This window comes from Osmerus mordax, chromosome 13 (assembly GCF_038355195.1).
Source record: "Osmerus mordax isolate fOsmMor3 chromosome 13, fOsmMor3.pri, whole genome shotgun sequence".
NCBI classification, from domain to species: Eukaryota; Metazoa; Chordata; class Actinopteri; order Osmeriformes; family Osmeridae; genus Osmerus; species Osmerus mordax.
In genome coordinates this window covers 14,035,810-14,050,272 of record NC_090062.1, presented here as the reverse complement: position 1 = coordinate 14,050,272, position 14,463 = coordinate 14,035,810, and the positions used below count along the sequence as shown (strand labels likewise).

The 14,463-nt window shown below is 39.0% G+C and overlaps 2 protein-coding genes across 4 annotated transcripts; both read right to left on the bottom strand.

The window, feature by feature from the left end:
- Nucleotides 1-191: 191 nt before the first annotated feature.
- Nucleotides 192-6,580, bottom strand: LOC136955103 (aminopeptidase N-like). Of its 3 annotated transcripts, none has more exons than XM_067248719.1 (20): nucleotides 5,979-6,580; nucleotides 5,640-5,782; nucleotides 5,338-5,480; nucleotides 5,122-5,248; nucleotides 4,827-4,981; nucleotides 4,623-4,736; nucleotides 4,320-4,463; nucleotides 4,103-4,168; nucleotides 3,910-3,975; nucleotides 3,642-3,817; nucleotides 3,453-3,529; nucleotides 3,127-3,260; nucleotides 2,983-3,038; nucleotides 2,752-2,899; nucleotides 2,550-2,641; nucleotides 2,224-2,334; nucleotides 1,977-2,144; nucleotides 1,244-1,384; nucleotides 903-984; nucleotides 192-739 (listed from the first exon to the last, which is right to left on the bottom strand). In XM_067248719.1, the coding sequence occupies exons 1-20, from the start codon at nucleotides 6,578-6,580 to the stop codon at nucleotides 587-589; spliced, it is 2,898 nt and encodes a 965-aa protein (XP_067104820.1). In that variant the 3' UTR covers nucleotides 192-586. The 3 variants fall into 3 exon arrangements, with proteins under 3 accessions (XP_067104820.1, XP_067104821.1, XP_067104822.1); XM_067248720.1 differs by having other exon boundaries at nucleotides 5,341-5,480; XM_067248721.1 differs by having other exon boundaries at nucleotides 5,122-5,255; nucleotides 5,351-5,480.
- Nucleotides 6,581-10,312: 3,732 nt separating this feature from the next.
- Nucleotides 10,313-13,736, bottom strand: ap3s2 (adaptor related protein complex 3 subunit sigma 2). The gene is made up of 6 exons (XM_067248956.1): nucleotides 13,582-13,736; nucleotides 13,127-13,218; nucleotides 12,123-12,234; nucleotides 11,796-11,867; nucleotides 11,001-11,108; nucleotides 10,313-10,816 (listed from the first exon to the last, which is right to left on the bottom strand). The coding sequence occupies exons 1-6, from the start codon at nucleotides 13,648-13,650 to the stop codon at nucleotides 10,691-10,693; spliced, it is 579 nt and encodes a 192-aa protein (XP_067105057.1). The 5' UTR covers nucleotides 13,651-13,736; the 3' UTR covers nucleotides 10,313-10,690.
- Between the last annotated feature and the right edge of the window lie 727 nt (nucleotides 13,737-14,463).

Sequence of the window (14,463 nt, the reverse complement as noted above, 5' to 3'; positions counted from 1 at the left end):
GTGGTTAGATTAGAGGGTGTGGACCATGTAAATACTCCTCACTGATGGCAACATATGGCGATGTTTATTGTATTTTTTTACCAAATTATCAACTTGTGACTGTGCAAATTCTACAGCTATCATGTTGTATAAACTTTAAATCAGTTTCACGATCAAGTTCAAAGTAGATATTGACCATCAACGGTAATATGTTATAAATCTTGTGCTTTATTCAAATACAGCTTTTTACATTAAAATATTTTCATCTTGAATGTATGAAATAAATGTACAAAATCAAATGAAAACATTGATTTTGAAAGTGTTTGATTGCTTACATTAAGACAATGTTATTTTTATGACATCACTCCATAAAAATGAATAGAATAATGTAGACAATATACAAACAATTGTGAATGAAAAATCACGAAACCTTTTGAACCACATCATTTAGGTACCTGTATATCTGATGAAGGCATAATATGTTGTTCCCCACAACATAATAAGCACAAACGTTGAGGTAAGGACAAACTTCTGACCTCTGTCATGTTATCATGTGATGTTGTCCTTGACATATCAGTAACTTTACAAAGTGCACACATGGCAGGGTTCAACTAGATTCATCTGTAAACCACTTCAACACATGTTCCTTGTTCTCTGCAACCCATTTGATGTTGGCTGTGGTCTTCTCTATTGCCTGCTCCAAGGCCAGAGTGCCTGAGCCAAAGCCAACATGGGCATTGTCTTCTTTGAACTGTTTTAACTGCAATAACAAAAAAGCAATCCATGAACAATCATAACATAATAGATCTGTATCATAAAATAAACCTCTGACTTAATATAAACCATAGACCTAGTGCTCATTGGGCTACAATGGTGAAAATCCATGAGACAGTCCAGGGTGTCGTGCCTGTATACTTAAGTACCTGTTGAAGTTCAAACTCAGTTGAGAATCTCCTGCTAACACCACTGATTAGATTGGAGAAGGAAAATGAACCTCCTCCATACCTGGAGAGGAGAGTAAAGAGACAGAGAGATAGTGTGTGTGTGTGTGTGTGTGTGTGAGAGAGAGAGAGAGAGAGAGAGAGAGAGAGAGAGAGAGAGAGAGAGAGAGAGATAGAGAGAGAAAGAGAGAGATAACAAGAGATAACAGGAGAGATAAATGAGGGTCATAAATGAATGAATGAATGCTGACAGGAGATTTCCGTACTGTGTTAATGCACCTGCTAGAGTGAGCTCATTGGGAATCGTGATAACTCTCACTCACTGTTCAAAGATGTGCTTCCATTTAGCGCGAAGGAAATCCCAAGCCAAAGGCATCCCCACCACATTATTGGCTATGTACTGGATGGTAGAGGTGGCATCCTGCTTCCGAATCATAGCTGGATTCAGGGAGTACCCTAGATATCTGTTATTGCAACACAGTTCAACATCTTTGTTGTGTACATGCTTTGTGGAAGTACATAGTATGTGATTTTATTAAACCCTGAACGCAGTCTCAATTTACTCAAATACTGAAGGTGAATAAAAGGTTAAAATGCTTTATGGTGAGGGAGGAATCAGGACTTTTTAAGCGGTTGTGTTAATCACAATAAGTAGATTAGCTACTGCCTTATTATCTGTTCATGGATAATGTATTATTTTTCATTAATTTATGATGTATACAGTATGTGTTCTGACTGTAACATATCTTGTGTACTGATGACAGTCACATATCTATGATGTAGGGTTCACCTGATGGAACAACAGACATCTTTTGGCTGTGTGTTGTCTTCATGTTTCCCTTTTCACAAATACTTTCATGCCTCAAAGAGAGACTTTGCTGCTACCACCATGTGTTTGAACAGATCATTGTTATTTTACTGTACAGCTGGTTGTCTAATACTTGTAAATCCCAAACCTAAACGTTTAGTCACACCATTCTCCCGGAAACAGACAACAATTTCCCCAACAGCGACTGGATCAATAAATCACAGGTGTGTATCTGAACTGCGCTGTACCTATTCAACAGCCAGGGTGCCTTTGTACAGGCTAGTGAGGACCTGAGTTTGGCAGCTTCAGTGGCCACCGTGGTTGTTTTTGACATGTTCCAGGCAAAGTCCCACTCCTCCACACCCCCTGCTGCTATCGCATTGCAGTACACCACCGTCTTCAGATTAGGATGAATCCTGTTGACACAATCTAATTAGATTATATCCCAGAGTGCTTTGTCTGATGTCTATCAAGTTAATTATTCTTTGTGCTCACGGGTTGTGGTCTGGGTCTAGCATCCACTGTCTGAACCAGCTTTGAGTGAGACTCCTACAGCCTTCGACTCCCATTCTGCATGCCATTGATATGGCATTAATCTGATTGTACCTAAATCATGAAAACAAGTGGGAATAGATTCAGGAAGGACCACACATAAAACGTTCATCATTTACATATACAACATACGGTAGAATAACTCACTGTATATCTAAAGTTTCAGGTAATAGATAAATATAGTACATATACTGTATGTGTGCAAATTATAAATGCTATAATTGATCTTTGTATCTATCAATGCAAAATATTAGTGTCTTTGATCGTACTGGTCATTGTGGCCTGTAGGTACTCTTGTCCAGTTTGATGTAATAGTTCTGAAGTGTTCAAAAAGAGGTCTAATTTGTTTCTTGAGGTATGCCTTGGGAGAAAATAATGATTTTAGAAATATTGAAGAATCCAGAACAATTGTATAGGAATACAACGACAGTTATAATGTATTCTAACTTTTTCTAATGACATTGACCATACCTGCAGAGACCCAAAGACCTCAGTGCGGTCAAACATGAGGATGTAGTAGTTCAGGTTTCTCAGCGCAGACTCCCATGGAATATAACCTCTTTCCTGGGAAAGATACTTTGTGGTTCTCAGAGCTAATGTTGTGTTGATCACCTTAGCCCTTAAGGTACGAACAAGGTTGGTTTAGTAATACAAGTAACTGGAGTAAGGATCTTGGAGGATTGTAAATAGATGTTTCCGCACCTGGCAAGATTGAAAGCATCATCTATTATCTGAGCACGGCTGAGTATAGGAATGACCTGCAGAAAAGATGGTAGGATGAAGAGTAATAATACTGTTAGAAAGTTTTGATAATAAAGGAATTTGCTGCTTTGGTAAGTTTGTCACCTGATGGTCTGTACTCAGTTGATTAAGCAGGCGTTCCCAGTTGTCAGGGTCGTAGTTTACTCTGTAGTATCCAGAAACATTTACGTTGGCCAGTATCCATTCATTTCCATTGGTCTTGAGTGGAGGGTGAGTGCCTGTTTGTACCAAAAATAAACACATAGCCATGACTTGTGCTGTTTTCATTTAAACATTATGTTGATGAAATATTATCTTGACTGGGAAGGGGGGTGAGAGGGGAAAAGGGGGTAATGCATCCAAATAATTTCCTCCAACTTTATTTATTATGTGACATGAAGATTAAAGATACTGGCATTAGATACTGGCACCTGTTTTCTGGAGAAGCCAGTGTTGCTCACAAAAACCTCCTTTTTTCATCCATTTCATGGGGATAAACCAGGTATAACTAGAGAAAGAATGGAAATGATTAGATAGAAAGAAATCCAACCTTCTGTTTTCAGTTGCTCTGTAATTTTTGGGGAAAAGGCAACCCCTTCAGTACTCTAGATCAACTATACTTGAATTCAGATGGCCTTTCCACAACAGAATCAGGATCCAGGAGAAAGTGTTTCTGGGTAATGAGTCCTGTGTGGGTGTCAATGGTGACAACAGGGAAGCCCATCTGGAGGATCCAGCGGCTCATGATGTCCTGTACGGTGCATGGGAGACTCATGCCAGGAGTATTTCTAACTGCCTGTGAAAACGCAGACATAATCATTATCTTAAAGCAGCCCATATGTAGTCAAATAATGTCATTGTTTAATTTGTGTGTGATGTTCATCTTACTTTTTGAAGATGATCCCAGAGATCAGTGTACACAGTGTTGTTAAAGGCAAACTCATTTAGGTAGGACTACGGAGAGAAAGAGAGACAATTAACTATTTAAATTGTTTGGAGAGCTGTTAGTGTGTGTGTGTGTGTCCAGATTATCTAATGAATGTGTGACTCCAGTTAATTTGTTAAGAGTTTTGACACTCACACTTAGTCCTCTGACAAACACAGGCTCACTGAGAAACTCAGAAAGCATCTTAAGCACTGCTGCCCCCTGGTATAACACAACAGAAAGCTTGTCTTAAAATTGAGCAACTTATTGTGTGATGGTTCATCAACATTGTGCATCTTCTTTTATCATTTGCTACACCCACGAGTATATCTTAGTAGATGTGCTGTAGTGGATGTGTGTAAGAGGACAGAACCTTGCTGTAGGAGATGGTGTTGAACATCTCGCTGATTTCAGCGGGAGTGTTCACCTCCTCCTCTCGGCGGGAGAGAGGGTGAGAGGATGCCAGGGCATCCACAGCAAACACCTTGTGGATGTCATTCAGTAAGATCTGATCTTTCTGTCAAGGGAGGCATGGGTGAAGTGAGAGAGATGTCTGCACACACCATGGCTTCTTCAAAGAGAGACTTTCGAGATCATGTTTGCTAAGCGTTGGAACCTTGGTTGTTTTCATGACGTTTACAGACTGAGAGTAATGAAGGTGGTGGATGGGTCTCACCATGTTCCAAGTGGGCTCTGCGTGGTCAGCACCAAGGTACTCCACATAGGAGGCAAAGCCCTCGTTCAGCCACAGGTCATTCCACCATTGCAACGTCACCAGGTTCCCAAACCACTGCAGAGGGAAACACCACACTCAGCTACCAGCAGACGTGTCTCAACAGGAAGGGATTTGAAATATTGCAACTAGCAGAACATACAGTACCATGTGAGCGAGTTCGTGGGAGATAACAGTCAGTACTCTTTCTTTGTTTCCGTTAGAGGAGATGGTTTGGTCGTAGAGGAGAGCAGTCTCTCTGTAAGTGACCAAACCCCAGTTTTCCATTGCTCCAGCATTGAAGTCAGGCAGGGCAATCTGGTCTGAATGAAATAAGACATTTCCCTGTATTCATTCATCTTTGTTCAACTCTAGATGTTTCCTCTACCAAAGGAGTTACTGTTCATCAGGAGGATGTGATTCATTAAGTGAGGAGACAACATGTTGATGTCATGTAACTTACCAGATTTGGAGAGCGGGTAACTAGCATTGTAGTATGTTTCATAAAATGTAAGTATTGGTCCTGTAACTTGTAAGGCATATTGTCCTTGTCCTTCCAAGATTGCTTTTCTGCGGGCCCAGATTCGAACCTGCAAAAGCGAAACAGATTTGTAGATTTCCCTCAGTGATAACTGCTAAATGTATCTTCCATGCCCTGTAACAACTAGATTTGTATTACCACAATTGGGCTGTCTTCCTTTGATCCATCAATCATGGCAAAGTCACTGACAATGAACGCTATTAGATACGTTGACATTCTGCTTGTTGGCTCAAATTTTGTTACAGTGACCTCTTTGCCGTCTTTGGTTGTGTTTGCAACATCTAGGAGAAGTGAGAGGAAAGAGTAAAACCCTTCAAGATGGAAAGTAAAACTAACTGTAAACATTATTACTGTCAGTTATTATGTTCCTTAGTTGTGCAACAGGTTGTGCCAAATGTTACACTGCATTTGAAAGCAATGACCCAAGTACATTAACTAACCAGTCTCTCTTCCATTGGACAGGGCCACAGTCCCGTGATCATGGATAAGGGTGATGTTAAAGATTGCTTTCATTGCCGGCTCATCAAAACATGGGAATGCTTTTCTGGCGTATGTTGCCTGCATCTGCGAAGTTGCAACAATTCTGTAGATATAATAGTCCAAAGTAAATATTAGAACACAGAACAAACATCAATCCACCCAATGTTTCAAAAGTTCACAACTAAGACTTAAAAATATCAAAAATCATAAACAATATCCACTGTAGGCCTACTTAGAAAAATAAAACATGTATTATTTTAATATATAATGCTTAATGTAAAATACATTAGTATTCTTACTTTTGGAGGCCATCCTCAATGTATTCACTCCTGTAGAATCCTTCCAGATCATCGCTAAGCTCTCCTTGAAATTCTGTGTTAAGTACATAGATCTTTCCAACAGCCAGTTTACCATTTACCTGAATAACAAGGTATTCTGTCTTCTGTTGTAGCCAAGATTTTTGTATAGTAGGTGCCGTAGCTCCACCTATCCCAGTCAGTTTGGCATGGTGTCCTTCAAATAGGGTCAGGTTAAGCTTGTTAGAGTGAATGAGGATCAGGTCTGTCTCCTTCACACACTTGAATACCACAGCCGAATGTCCTGTGAAGATGTAGAGGCCATCTGAGTTCGTCTGCAGTCGAGGCCACAGAGTTACATTGTAAGAGACGGGTGCTAAAGAGTCAGGCAGCCTGTAGCGGTCCCAGACTCCGTCATGGTTTTCTGGGGTTTGGATTGTTGGCAGAGGGGTGCTCCCCAGTGCTCCATCCCCTGGTCCACTACTGTTCTTGGCCTTTTCCTCATTATATACAACTGACAAGGCTATAATGGTGGCCAAAGATGCACCACCTAACACAATTCCTGCCAATCCAAATTTCTTGCTGATATAGTAGCCTTTCCCCATGTCCAGCCTCGGTCAACACAGATATGTGGATGACTATCTAATGTTTTGGATATTTCTTCACTCCTCTCTTTAGTTAATGGTTGATCTATGAACATGGCATAGTTTGGGGTGGCAAATAAGCTTTCTCCCGTATAATAAGCCTAAGGGAGGAGAAAGGAGAAATGAAGAAATTAGGAAGTATTGCGGTGTAAGAACTTCATGACTATGAGTCTTTTCTATCCAGTCTGTCTAGTGTTGTAAACGTTCATACGCACTGTACAGTTTCTTGGAAACCTGTGGGTTCCAACAAAGATGAGGCATTATGGACTCCATTTCCTGGAGTTGAGTAAGAGTACCAATGAACCTGTGAAAGACATGCTTTGCTTTAGGATTCACATCCTCTGCCACAATCTGCTGACTGTGAAAATAGTGTTTCTCTTTTGGGTAACTGCTGAGCCACCAGAAAACCAAAGAAACATTACAACACTTGTAGAGTCATCTTCTCTTCCTAAAGCAAGCATATGAGTCATTGACCACTAAAGAGCCGCTTTGATCCATGACACAGTACATCTTGTTGTAAAAGGCAGCATTTATAACTGATATGATTATTTCATGTTCTGATAATGTCATAAAGCAATCTTGCAGGCACTCTATTAATCATATCCAGTACATATTAATTATGAACAATGATAAAGGCTTATTAGGCACAATCAATCACATCCTTTTTATTATATTAAGAAACCCGACCTATTGAACTTGAATTTGTACTTAATGTAGGTGTGATAGGCACAGCCTTCCTTCCACATTGCTTCAAAAGCACCCAGAAATCACTAGAAATCACAAACATTAGCTATGGTTGTTGGGGGGGAAATGGTTAATGAACTGGGCTATGCAAGTATATGATTCAGCAATTCCTGCTATTTGTAGCCAAAAGGTTAGAATGCCCTCAAATAGTATGCCTAACTGATAACCTTTTGCTAACCTACCCTTAACATCTGGCAATAATGAAAAAAACTTCATCCAGTCTCTAGCTGAGACTAAACAAACTCGAGGGGTAGTTGTCAATGATCTGTTCAAACATCTCTCTGAAGAAACCAGTTAATACGAAACACACTGTAACCAACATGGTCTGGTTGGTTCACTGAGTTCACACACGAAAAAAAGGTTTTAAAGCGAAATAATGATAGCGGATACCCATTTGAGCATTGTATGTCATCAAAATAAAATACAAGAATGGATGGTAGAGACAAAGTTAGCAAGAATGTGGGAATGTCTTTCAGAAATTCCTGCATTATTGTTTTAGACAATGATGGAACAACTACTGTAACATTCCATTTCATAGACTGCCTATGATCCCAACAATAAATATACAACTACCTAGATGGTAAGCAAGAAAACCTTAATCCAAAACATGTGACCTAACCAAGGGCTGACAAAACAGAGGTTCAGGTTTGAGAGTGTGGGTGTTTTTCTTAAAAACAAAAGTCACAATACTTCCTTAGAAAAACAACGCAATGACAGAGGTGTGTGATCAGTGACCCAGTTGAACTCTTCTCACTCCATAAACACCACATGTTTCTGCCCCATCAGTGGAGGATAGTGTGTGAGTGCAGATATATCACTTGGTAGAAAACAGTGCTGAGGTCTCAGGATTCAAAGTTGATGCCCTCTGTGAACTCCCTATTAAACTATGAAAAGCCCAAGGTCACTCGCACACTGTTAGATGAGAAACTTTTGTCTGAATACTTTTCTTGTATTATGATGCACACTAGTAATCAGTTTAATTTCACTATCCCCACAGGCCAAACACCAAAGACCAAATACAGGTCAGTTTTAGACATGATACTGTTTTTGGTTTTTACAAGTAGAGGGGAGAGCACACTATATGATGAATATTGCTGTTCTTGGACTGACTGAGCTACAAAAATCAAAGATGGAGTCAAGAAGTTCAAATAGTATTTATATCTGAATTTAACTGTGTTGTTGTCTTATTTTTGATTGATACTGTCACTAAACAGACCAAAAAATAATTTCTAATAAACTTCTGGGAATATTATTTTTCATGAGAACACATTTTGTTCATATATTTGTGTATGATTATATTCAAATGAAATATGTATATATATATATATGGCTGGTATAATATCCATCTGACAGCTTTGCTATTCTACAAAGAATTCCTAAATATGAGTTGTGTTCATGTCCTGTATGCAGTTTCCATAATGTTTCTAACAGAGGGACTACTGCCTCAGAAAAGATCTGTTCACCATGATTTTTCTAGGGATCTGGATTCCAGGAAATCTGAGGCTTTTCAGAGTGAACTGATTGTAACTGTTAACACCTGGTGTTCCCGTGAAGCTCCAATGCAACAAAAACAAACATGTTTACGACAGCAACCGCTCACACATGAAACAGAATCACAGTTGCAACACATGTTGAACTGGTCAAATCTAACATGGTTCATCAGACATTTTGAGTTGTAGCAGAATATAGGAGTCAGTGAAAATCTAATTTAGAACATTAACAGTAAATCAACTACACTTCCCTGCAGCTAAGACACTGATACTGTCAATGTACATAACCTTAACTCAGTTGAGAATTCTATTATTCAACCTCAAACACCATGCAGGTAATGTAATCCACAGTGCATAACAAAACGATTTCCTACTCATATGATAGAAAACAACCCATACCAGTTCCTGTACTGAAGTTACAGCTGGATATCCAATGCAAGTATGCCTTCAAAAAGAACATGAAGCTAAAATGATGTGGCTGATGTAAAGCATACTTAAGACTCTCTCCCTAAATTCCCATCTGTGAGAATGGTGGGAGCTTCCAGTGTTTCCTAGTACTACACTAGAAAGATGTGAGGAGGGAAAAAAAACACCATCCTACAAGGGCTTCAGTGAGAGGGGGAGTGAAAGAATGTATGAACGAACCAGTGATCTCACTGTGGTTAAAGATTGTAACCCATGGGAAGGAGAAAGAATCATGCCATATGGTACAAAATGTACAACTGTACATGTTCAACAAGTATGCAAGAAGACAGGACAGCAACTAGCTACTTCAAACAGCTTCTTTATTTTCAAGTATATTATAATGACTCTAACTGTATCATATGGCTGAGCCTTTTCACCAGTAGAATTCTGTCAACTGCCAGTTTTACAATGCAAGGAACCTTTATATAGCGCATGCATTTTAAATAACCTTTTCCTAGAAATGTTGTATAGTATACATTTGATCAAATTGATCAAATATTGTATAGTAAATACAACCATGGCCCTGGGTTGAATGCATATAATTGTCTAATTAAATGTCATAACATATAGTCTTTAAAGGTATGCTTGTTTTCTTTATTCAGCGATGTTGCATGGAGGTTTCAAATCCAAATAAATCTTTCCAGACATGACTAAATTGTATTGTCATAATTGTGTGGGCGACATTTAAAATGTATGGGAACAATGTCAATATTTACAAAAAGTAAAACAAATATATAACATATGTTCCACTTGGATTATAGTTAGTGTTGAAACACATTGACCTAGTTAAATATAAATGTACAGGCTTATGTCTGGATATGAGCTGTACACATATTGAGTACATTCTAATAAATCAGGTTAATTCAACAGACAAAAGTGAGGATTGTTGTAACAAAAGCTGGAAACACAGTAATAGCTTTGGTGACACTTGGACAAATTATACAAAGAAAAAAGCTCAACAACCCAGCACACTGACATATGTGACCGCTCTTATGAAACAGTGACTAATTGTACAATGAACCACAACTGATTAACATGACACCAACTACAAAACAAAAATGAAATTTTTGCTGCTCTTTAAGTTTTGAAGCAATACCTGCAAATGCTGTGCAAATCACAAAACTGGATAAATCTGAATTGAAATGTACAGGAAGAATTATGCTACATACACTTGCCCACAGGTATAAAAATGTACGAATGACTGCAGAAAAAGCGGTTACGGTTTCATCTTAAAGAAAAAATAATCCATACTCTCGTTTCTAGAATATTAACATTTAGCCTGATTGATCAGTAGCACATTACTTCTTCGGAGCAGACTGGGAGAGGGGAATCTCTCCTATGGCCCGACACCATGGCCTGCTGTTCTCTCTGGTCAGAAGGGTGACAGGCTGGGAACTTTGATATTGATGTCTCCTATATTGATGTTACGTGGCATTTCTGGGAGGTTCATGTTCTTCACAGCTGAGACAGCACGTGCCGGAGCAGCAGAAAATCCCCCCTGAACAAAACCACGAGGGATTAAAATACACATGTTCTACGCAAGAAAATACCTACATCATCTGGGAAAAGGTTAGCCTACTGTTGCCAATGAAATGAGTCATTGTAAATCACGCATTTTCACTGATGATGACGGAAGGGGAGAAGGGGTTGACGAAGAACAGGTGATACGAGGCCATGCTCACCTCTGACTTTTCCATGCGGTTCTGTAGTTCCACTTGGGCCACAATCTCATTCATGTTGGTCTCTAACACCATACCACCCATCACTACTTCCTGCAGAATGTAGTGTACCTGAAAATGGAAAAGATGATCAAATTCCAGCTGATAGGGATAGAAAGGCACTTGTTGATTTGTCAATATACTACTAATACTAGGGTTGTTTTTAAAAGTTGGAATTACCAATGCTTGCACTTGAGAGCACTCACTGTCCTGGGTAACCCTAAATCCCTTTTCAGCAGGGTAATTTCTTTCCATCTTACCGCCACAAGGCATTTATATTTTCTGCAGCTCAAAGTACTGACTTCAAATACTGCTCTCGAATACCACTGGGCCACATGACTTCAATTTCCTGCCGAGTTCAATTAAATCAAGATGGGTTTTATATGCCCTCCTCAGCCCTTTACTGCTGCCCACAACTAGGTCATCAAGGCTGTGTAAGGAAGAGTAAAAAAAAGACAGCCTCTATGAGAAGCAAATTGTGCATTGTCTAAAAAATATATATATATATATATATATATATATATATTCAATAGTTAACTACTGTCATTAACCTTATCTCTCAGAACTCTAGAATAGCCATCCAAATCTTAAGATTAATGTTTCCATACAGTAATACATATATATAATGACATATTGGTTTCTTGATTTGAAAAAGATCAGATATTTAGAAGAGATGTGGGTTGGACCACATTAGAATCCTTATATCCACACAGCAAACTTTTTAGGATGAGAGAATGTATTTTATTTATTTGACCTCACCTTATCCATATGAAATATAAGGTCCAACTCGCAGACATTTTCAAAGCATTTATCCAGGGTCTCCACAAACACCTGTAATGATAGACTATGTCAAAACCATGCCTTTAAAATTGGAATCAGTTGCAGTTATGAAACTGTTATTTAAACTCCAAAAATATGCATAACCGCACTGGCTGGAAACAACTCCACAACAACCTACAACCCAATATAAAAATCTTTGACTTGACTTGAAAAAGACTTGACTTGACACAGGTGTCAAGTCAAGTCTTAGGATTGTATTTAAGCAGATTTGTATATTGCCTGGAGCAGCAATGGAGTGAAACTCACCTGTATAAGATCAAGAATTCCAAGCTCACTTTCTGAAGAGTCAACGCAGAACACAAAGTAGAGTGTGGCATAATGTCTGTATATCAGCTTGTAATCTGAACCACCAATTAGACTGCAGAGAGACACAAAACAAAGTTAGACTGCTGTGATCAGTGATAATGTATACATTTTAATATGAAGGCCTTTCATCTAAGCAATGAATTTCTTGATTCACAGTCACCTGCTCTACCACTGAGGTACAACCATCCTTCTCAGCAGTTAAATGCTCATTAACTATACAATGTGTTCTCTTTCTCATATCATAGTTTCTGGTTAGTATGATGTCATTCTGAAAATCAAGGCCCAAATAAAAAAAAACTTAACCCCTTGCATCCCCCTACTTGTCTGCTGTTCCTTGTGTGCACACAAAGTTTCTAAATGTCCACAACAGTTGTTATTTAAAACTAGGCAAACTCAGGATGACTTGGGTCAGACAGCTGAGCGGTTAGGGAGTCGGGCTATTAATCAAAAGGTTGTTGGTTTGATTCCCGGCCGTGCAAAATGACGTTGTGTCCTTGGGCAAGGCACTTCACCCTACTTGCCTCGGGGAGAATGTCCCTGTACTTACTGTAAGTCACTCTGGATAAGAGCGTCTGCTAAAATGTACTATCAGTACTGTGTAAACACCACAACTCCACTGCATTTGCTTTTATTGAATAGTTTTCAATGGAATAGATAAAGGCCTTTAGATAGATTTAATGGCAGTGCAAATTGTTTAAGTCACTGTACTGCTCCCTTCAACTTGCCCTTGTCTAAACCAAGTGCAAGAAGATTATTTTGTTTTATTTTAGGTACGACACCGTTGCCAGATAGCTAGACTAGTACAGTAGTGTGGAGAGAACTGTTGCTGAAATGTTCGACACATAGCCAGTGTGTTAGCTTCATAACGTTACCGTTTGTTCGTGTGCAGTTTAACTGTTGGTTTGTCTATCTAGGAGCTGAAAGATTGTTAGTACTGTAGCTACCTTCCGCCCTCCAAGAAGTTGCAGACGTTGTCATCCCTTTTAGACACCAAATGGAACGTCTCTCGAATGATCTGCTGCTGCAAATCTTCCGCCTAAACAAACGAGAATAATAGCTAGCTTTATGTCTAGGATTGCTAGTTAGACAGTCAAAGCAAAAGCTTAAATCAAAGATGAATGACTAGCTAATTAGTTAGTGCCATCTAAAGAAACGGTATGATAGCAAGCCAGATAACTAGGGTTACTTTAGCATTTCGGCTAGCACGAAATATCTGTATCTGTTCCAAACAGATGGATAGTTCCTAACTAGCTAGTATATCTGTATCTGTTCCTAACACAGTGTGTGATCACATAATTCCTAACATCATATCATCCGAGCCGGTAGTGTGCAAAGCTAACGTTAGCAAGCCTGTCGTATTCACTTGGTGGACAAAATCATCGTCTATATCAGTACTCACAAAATATTGGTAAAATCGAATGAGCCGTGGTTTCCCATGGTTGTTAAATATTAAAATAGCTTTGATCATATTTCACTGATAAGTAAGATAAATTCAGAAGTCACAAGAGATGAGTTGTTAGCTAACTGTAGTAGCTTGCCTGACAGCTGGCGGATGTGTTCGGTCGTTTCCGGTGTTTTGCTCCCAGATGCACCCCCACCTGAAAAAGCACGCCCTCGCGGGAGCGCGCGCACATACCACTCGAATCAAAAAGCATTTCAGGGCAGGGCTGTGTTGTGTGTTGCCACGAAATGCACCCCCTTCTAACTTTGACTAGGAAACTGCCACATGCATGAAAATGGTTGGTTATTACGTTGCTGTCACCAATCCACTCCAGTCAAAAACACGTGTTATTTCTTAGAGAAGCGAAGACAGAAGGATGTGTTTGTGAACTGGGCTGTATATTGTAGCATGAGGTAATGAGAAGTTTTCTTAAATGCTTACAGGGACCCCTATTGGTAAGATAGGAAACATGCATGTCCGAACTTTTAATATAATAAATATGTTGGTATCCATGCCGCAACTGTTTGTATGTAATAGTGTCACGTAAAGACAGACCGTGTTATTAGGTGAAAAGATTATCTGTATGTGGAATTAGAAGTAATCTGTAAAAATCTCCATATTTTGAATATTTATTAATATACAGTATAAATAATATTTGAATGATATTGTAAGTATTCAACCTTAAATTGTATTGTTTTCAGTACACACAAAAAATCAGGATTTGACACAAAAAACAAAACAACAACAATGTACTCAGATGTATTGTCCACAATTTTCTCTTGAAAACATGTTCATTAGGCACTGAACATCTATTATTTTTCCCTGATTTCCCCAAAATTC

Excerpts from the sequence above, each read along its gene's own strand:
- LOC136955103 (XM_067248719.1), bottom strand. The coding sequence starts at position 6,580 with ATGGGGAAAGGCTACTATATCAGCAAGAAATTTGGATTGGCAGGAATT. Across the intron at positions 4,982-5,121 it reads TTACCCGCTCTCCAAATCTG|ACCAGATTGCCCTGCCTGAC; the intron begins GTAAGTTACATG and ends TATTTCATTCAG. Across the intron at positions 3,530-3,641 it reads GAAAGGCCATCTGAATTCAA|TTATACCTGGTTTATCCCCA; the intron begins GTATAGTTGATC and ends TTCTTTCTCTAG.
- ap3s2 (XM_067248956.1), bottom strand. The coding sequence starts at position 13,650 with ATGATCAAAGCTATTTTAATATTTAACAACCATGGGAAACCACGGCTC. Across the intron at positions 11,868-12,122 it reads GAATTCTTGATCTTATACAG|GTGTTTGTGGAGACCCTGGA; the intron begins GTGAGTTTCACT and ends CTATCATTACAG. Across the intron at positions 11,109-11,795 it reads TTATATTTCATATGGATAAG|GTACACTACATTCTGCAGGA; the intron begins GTGAGGTCAAAT and ends TTCCATTTTCAG.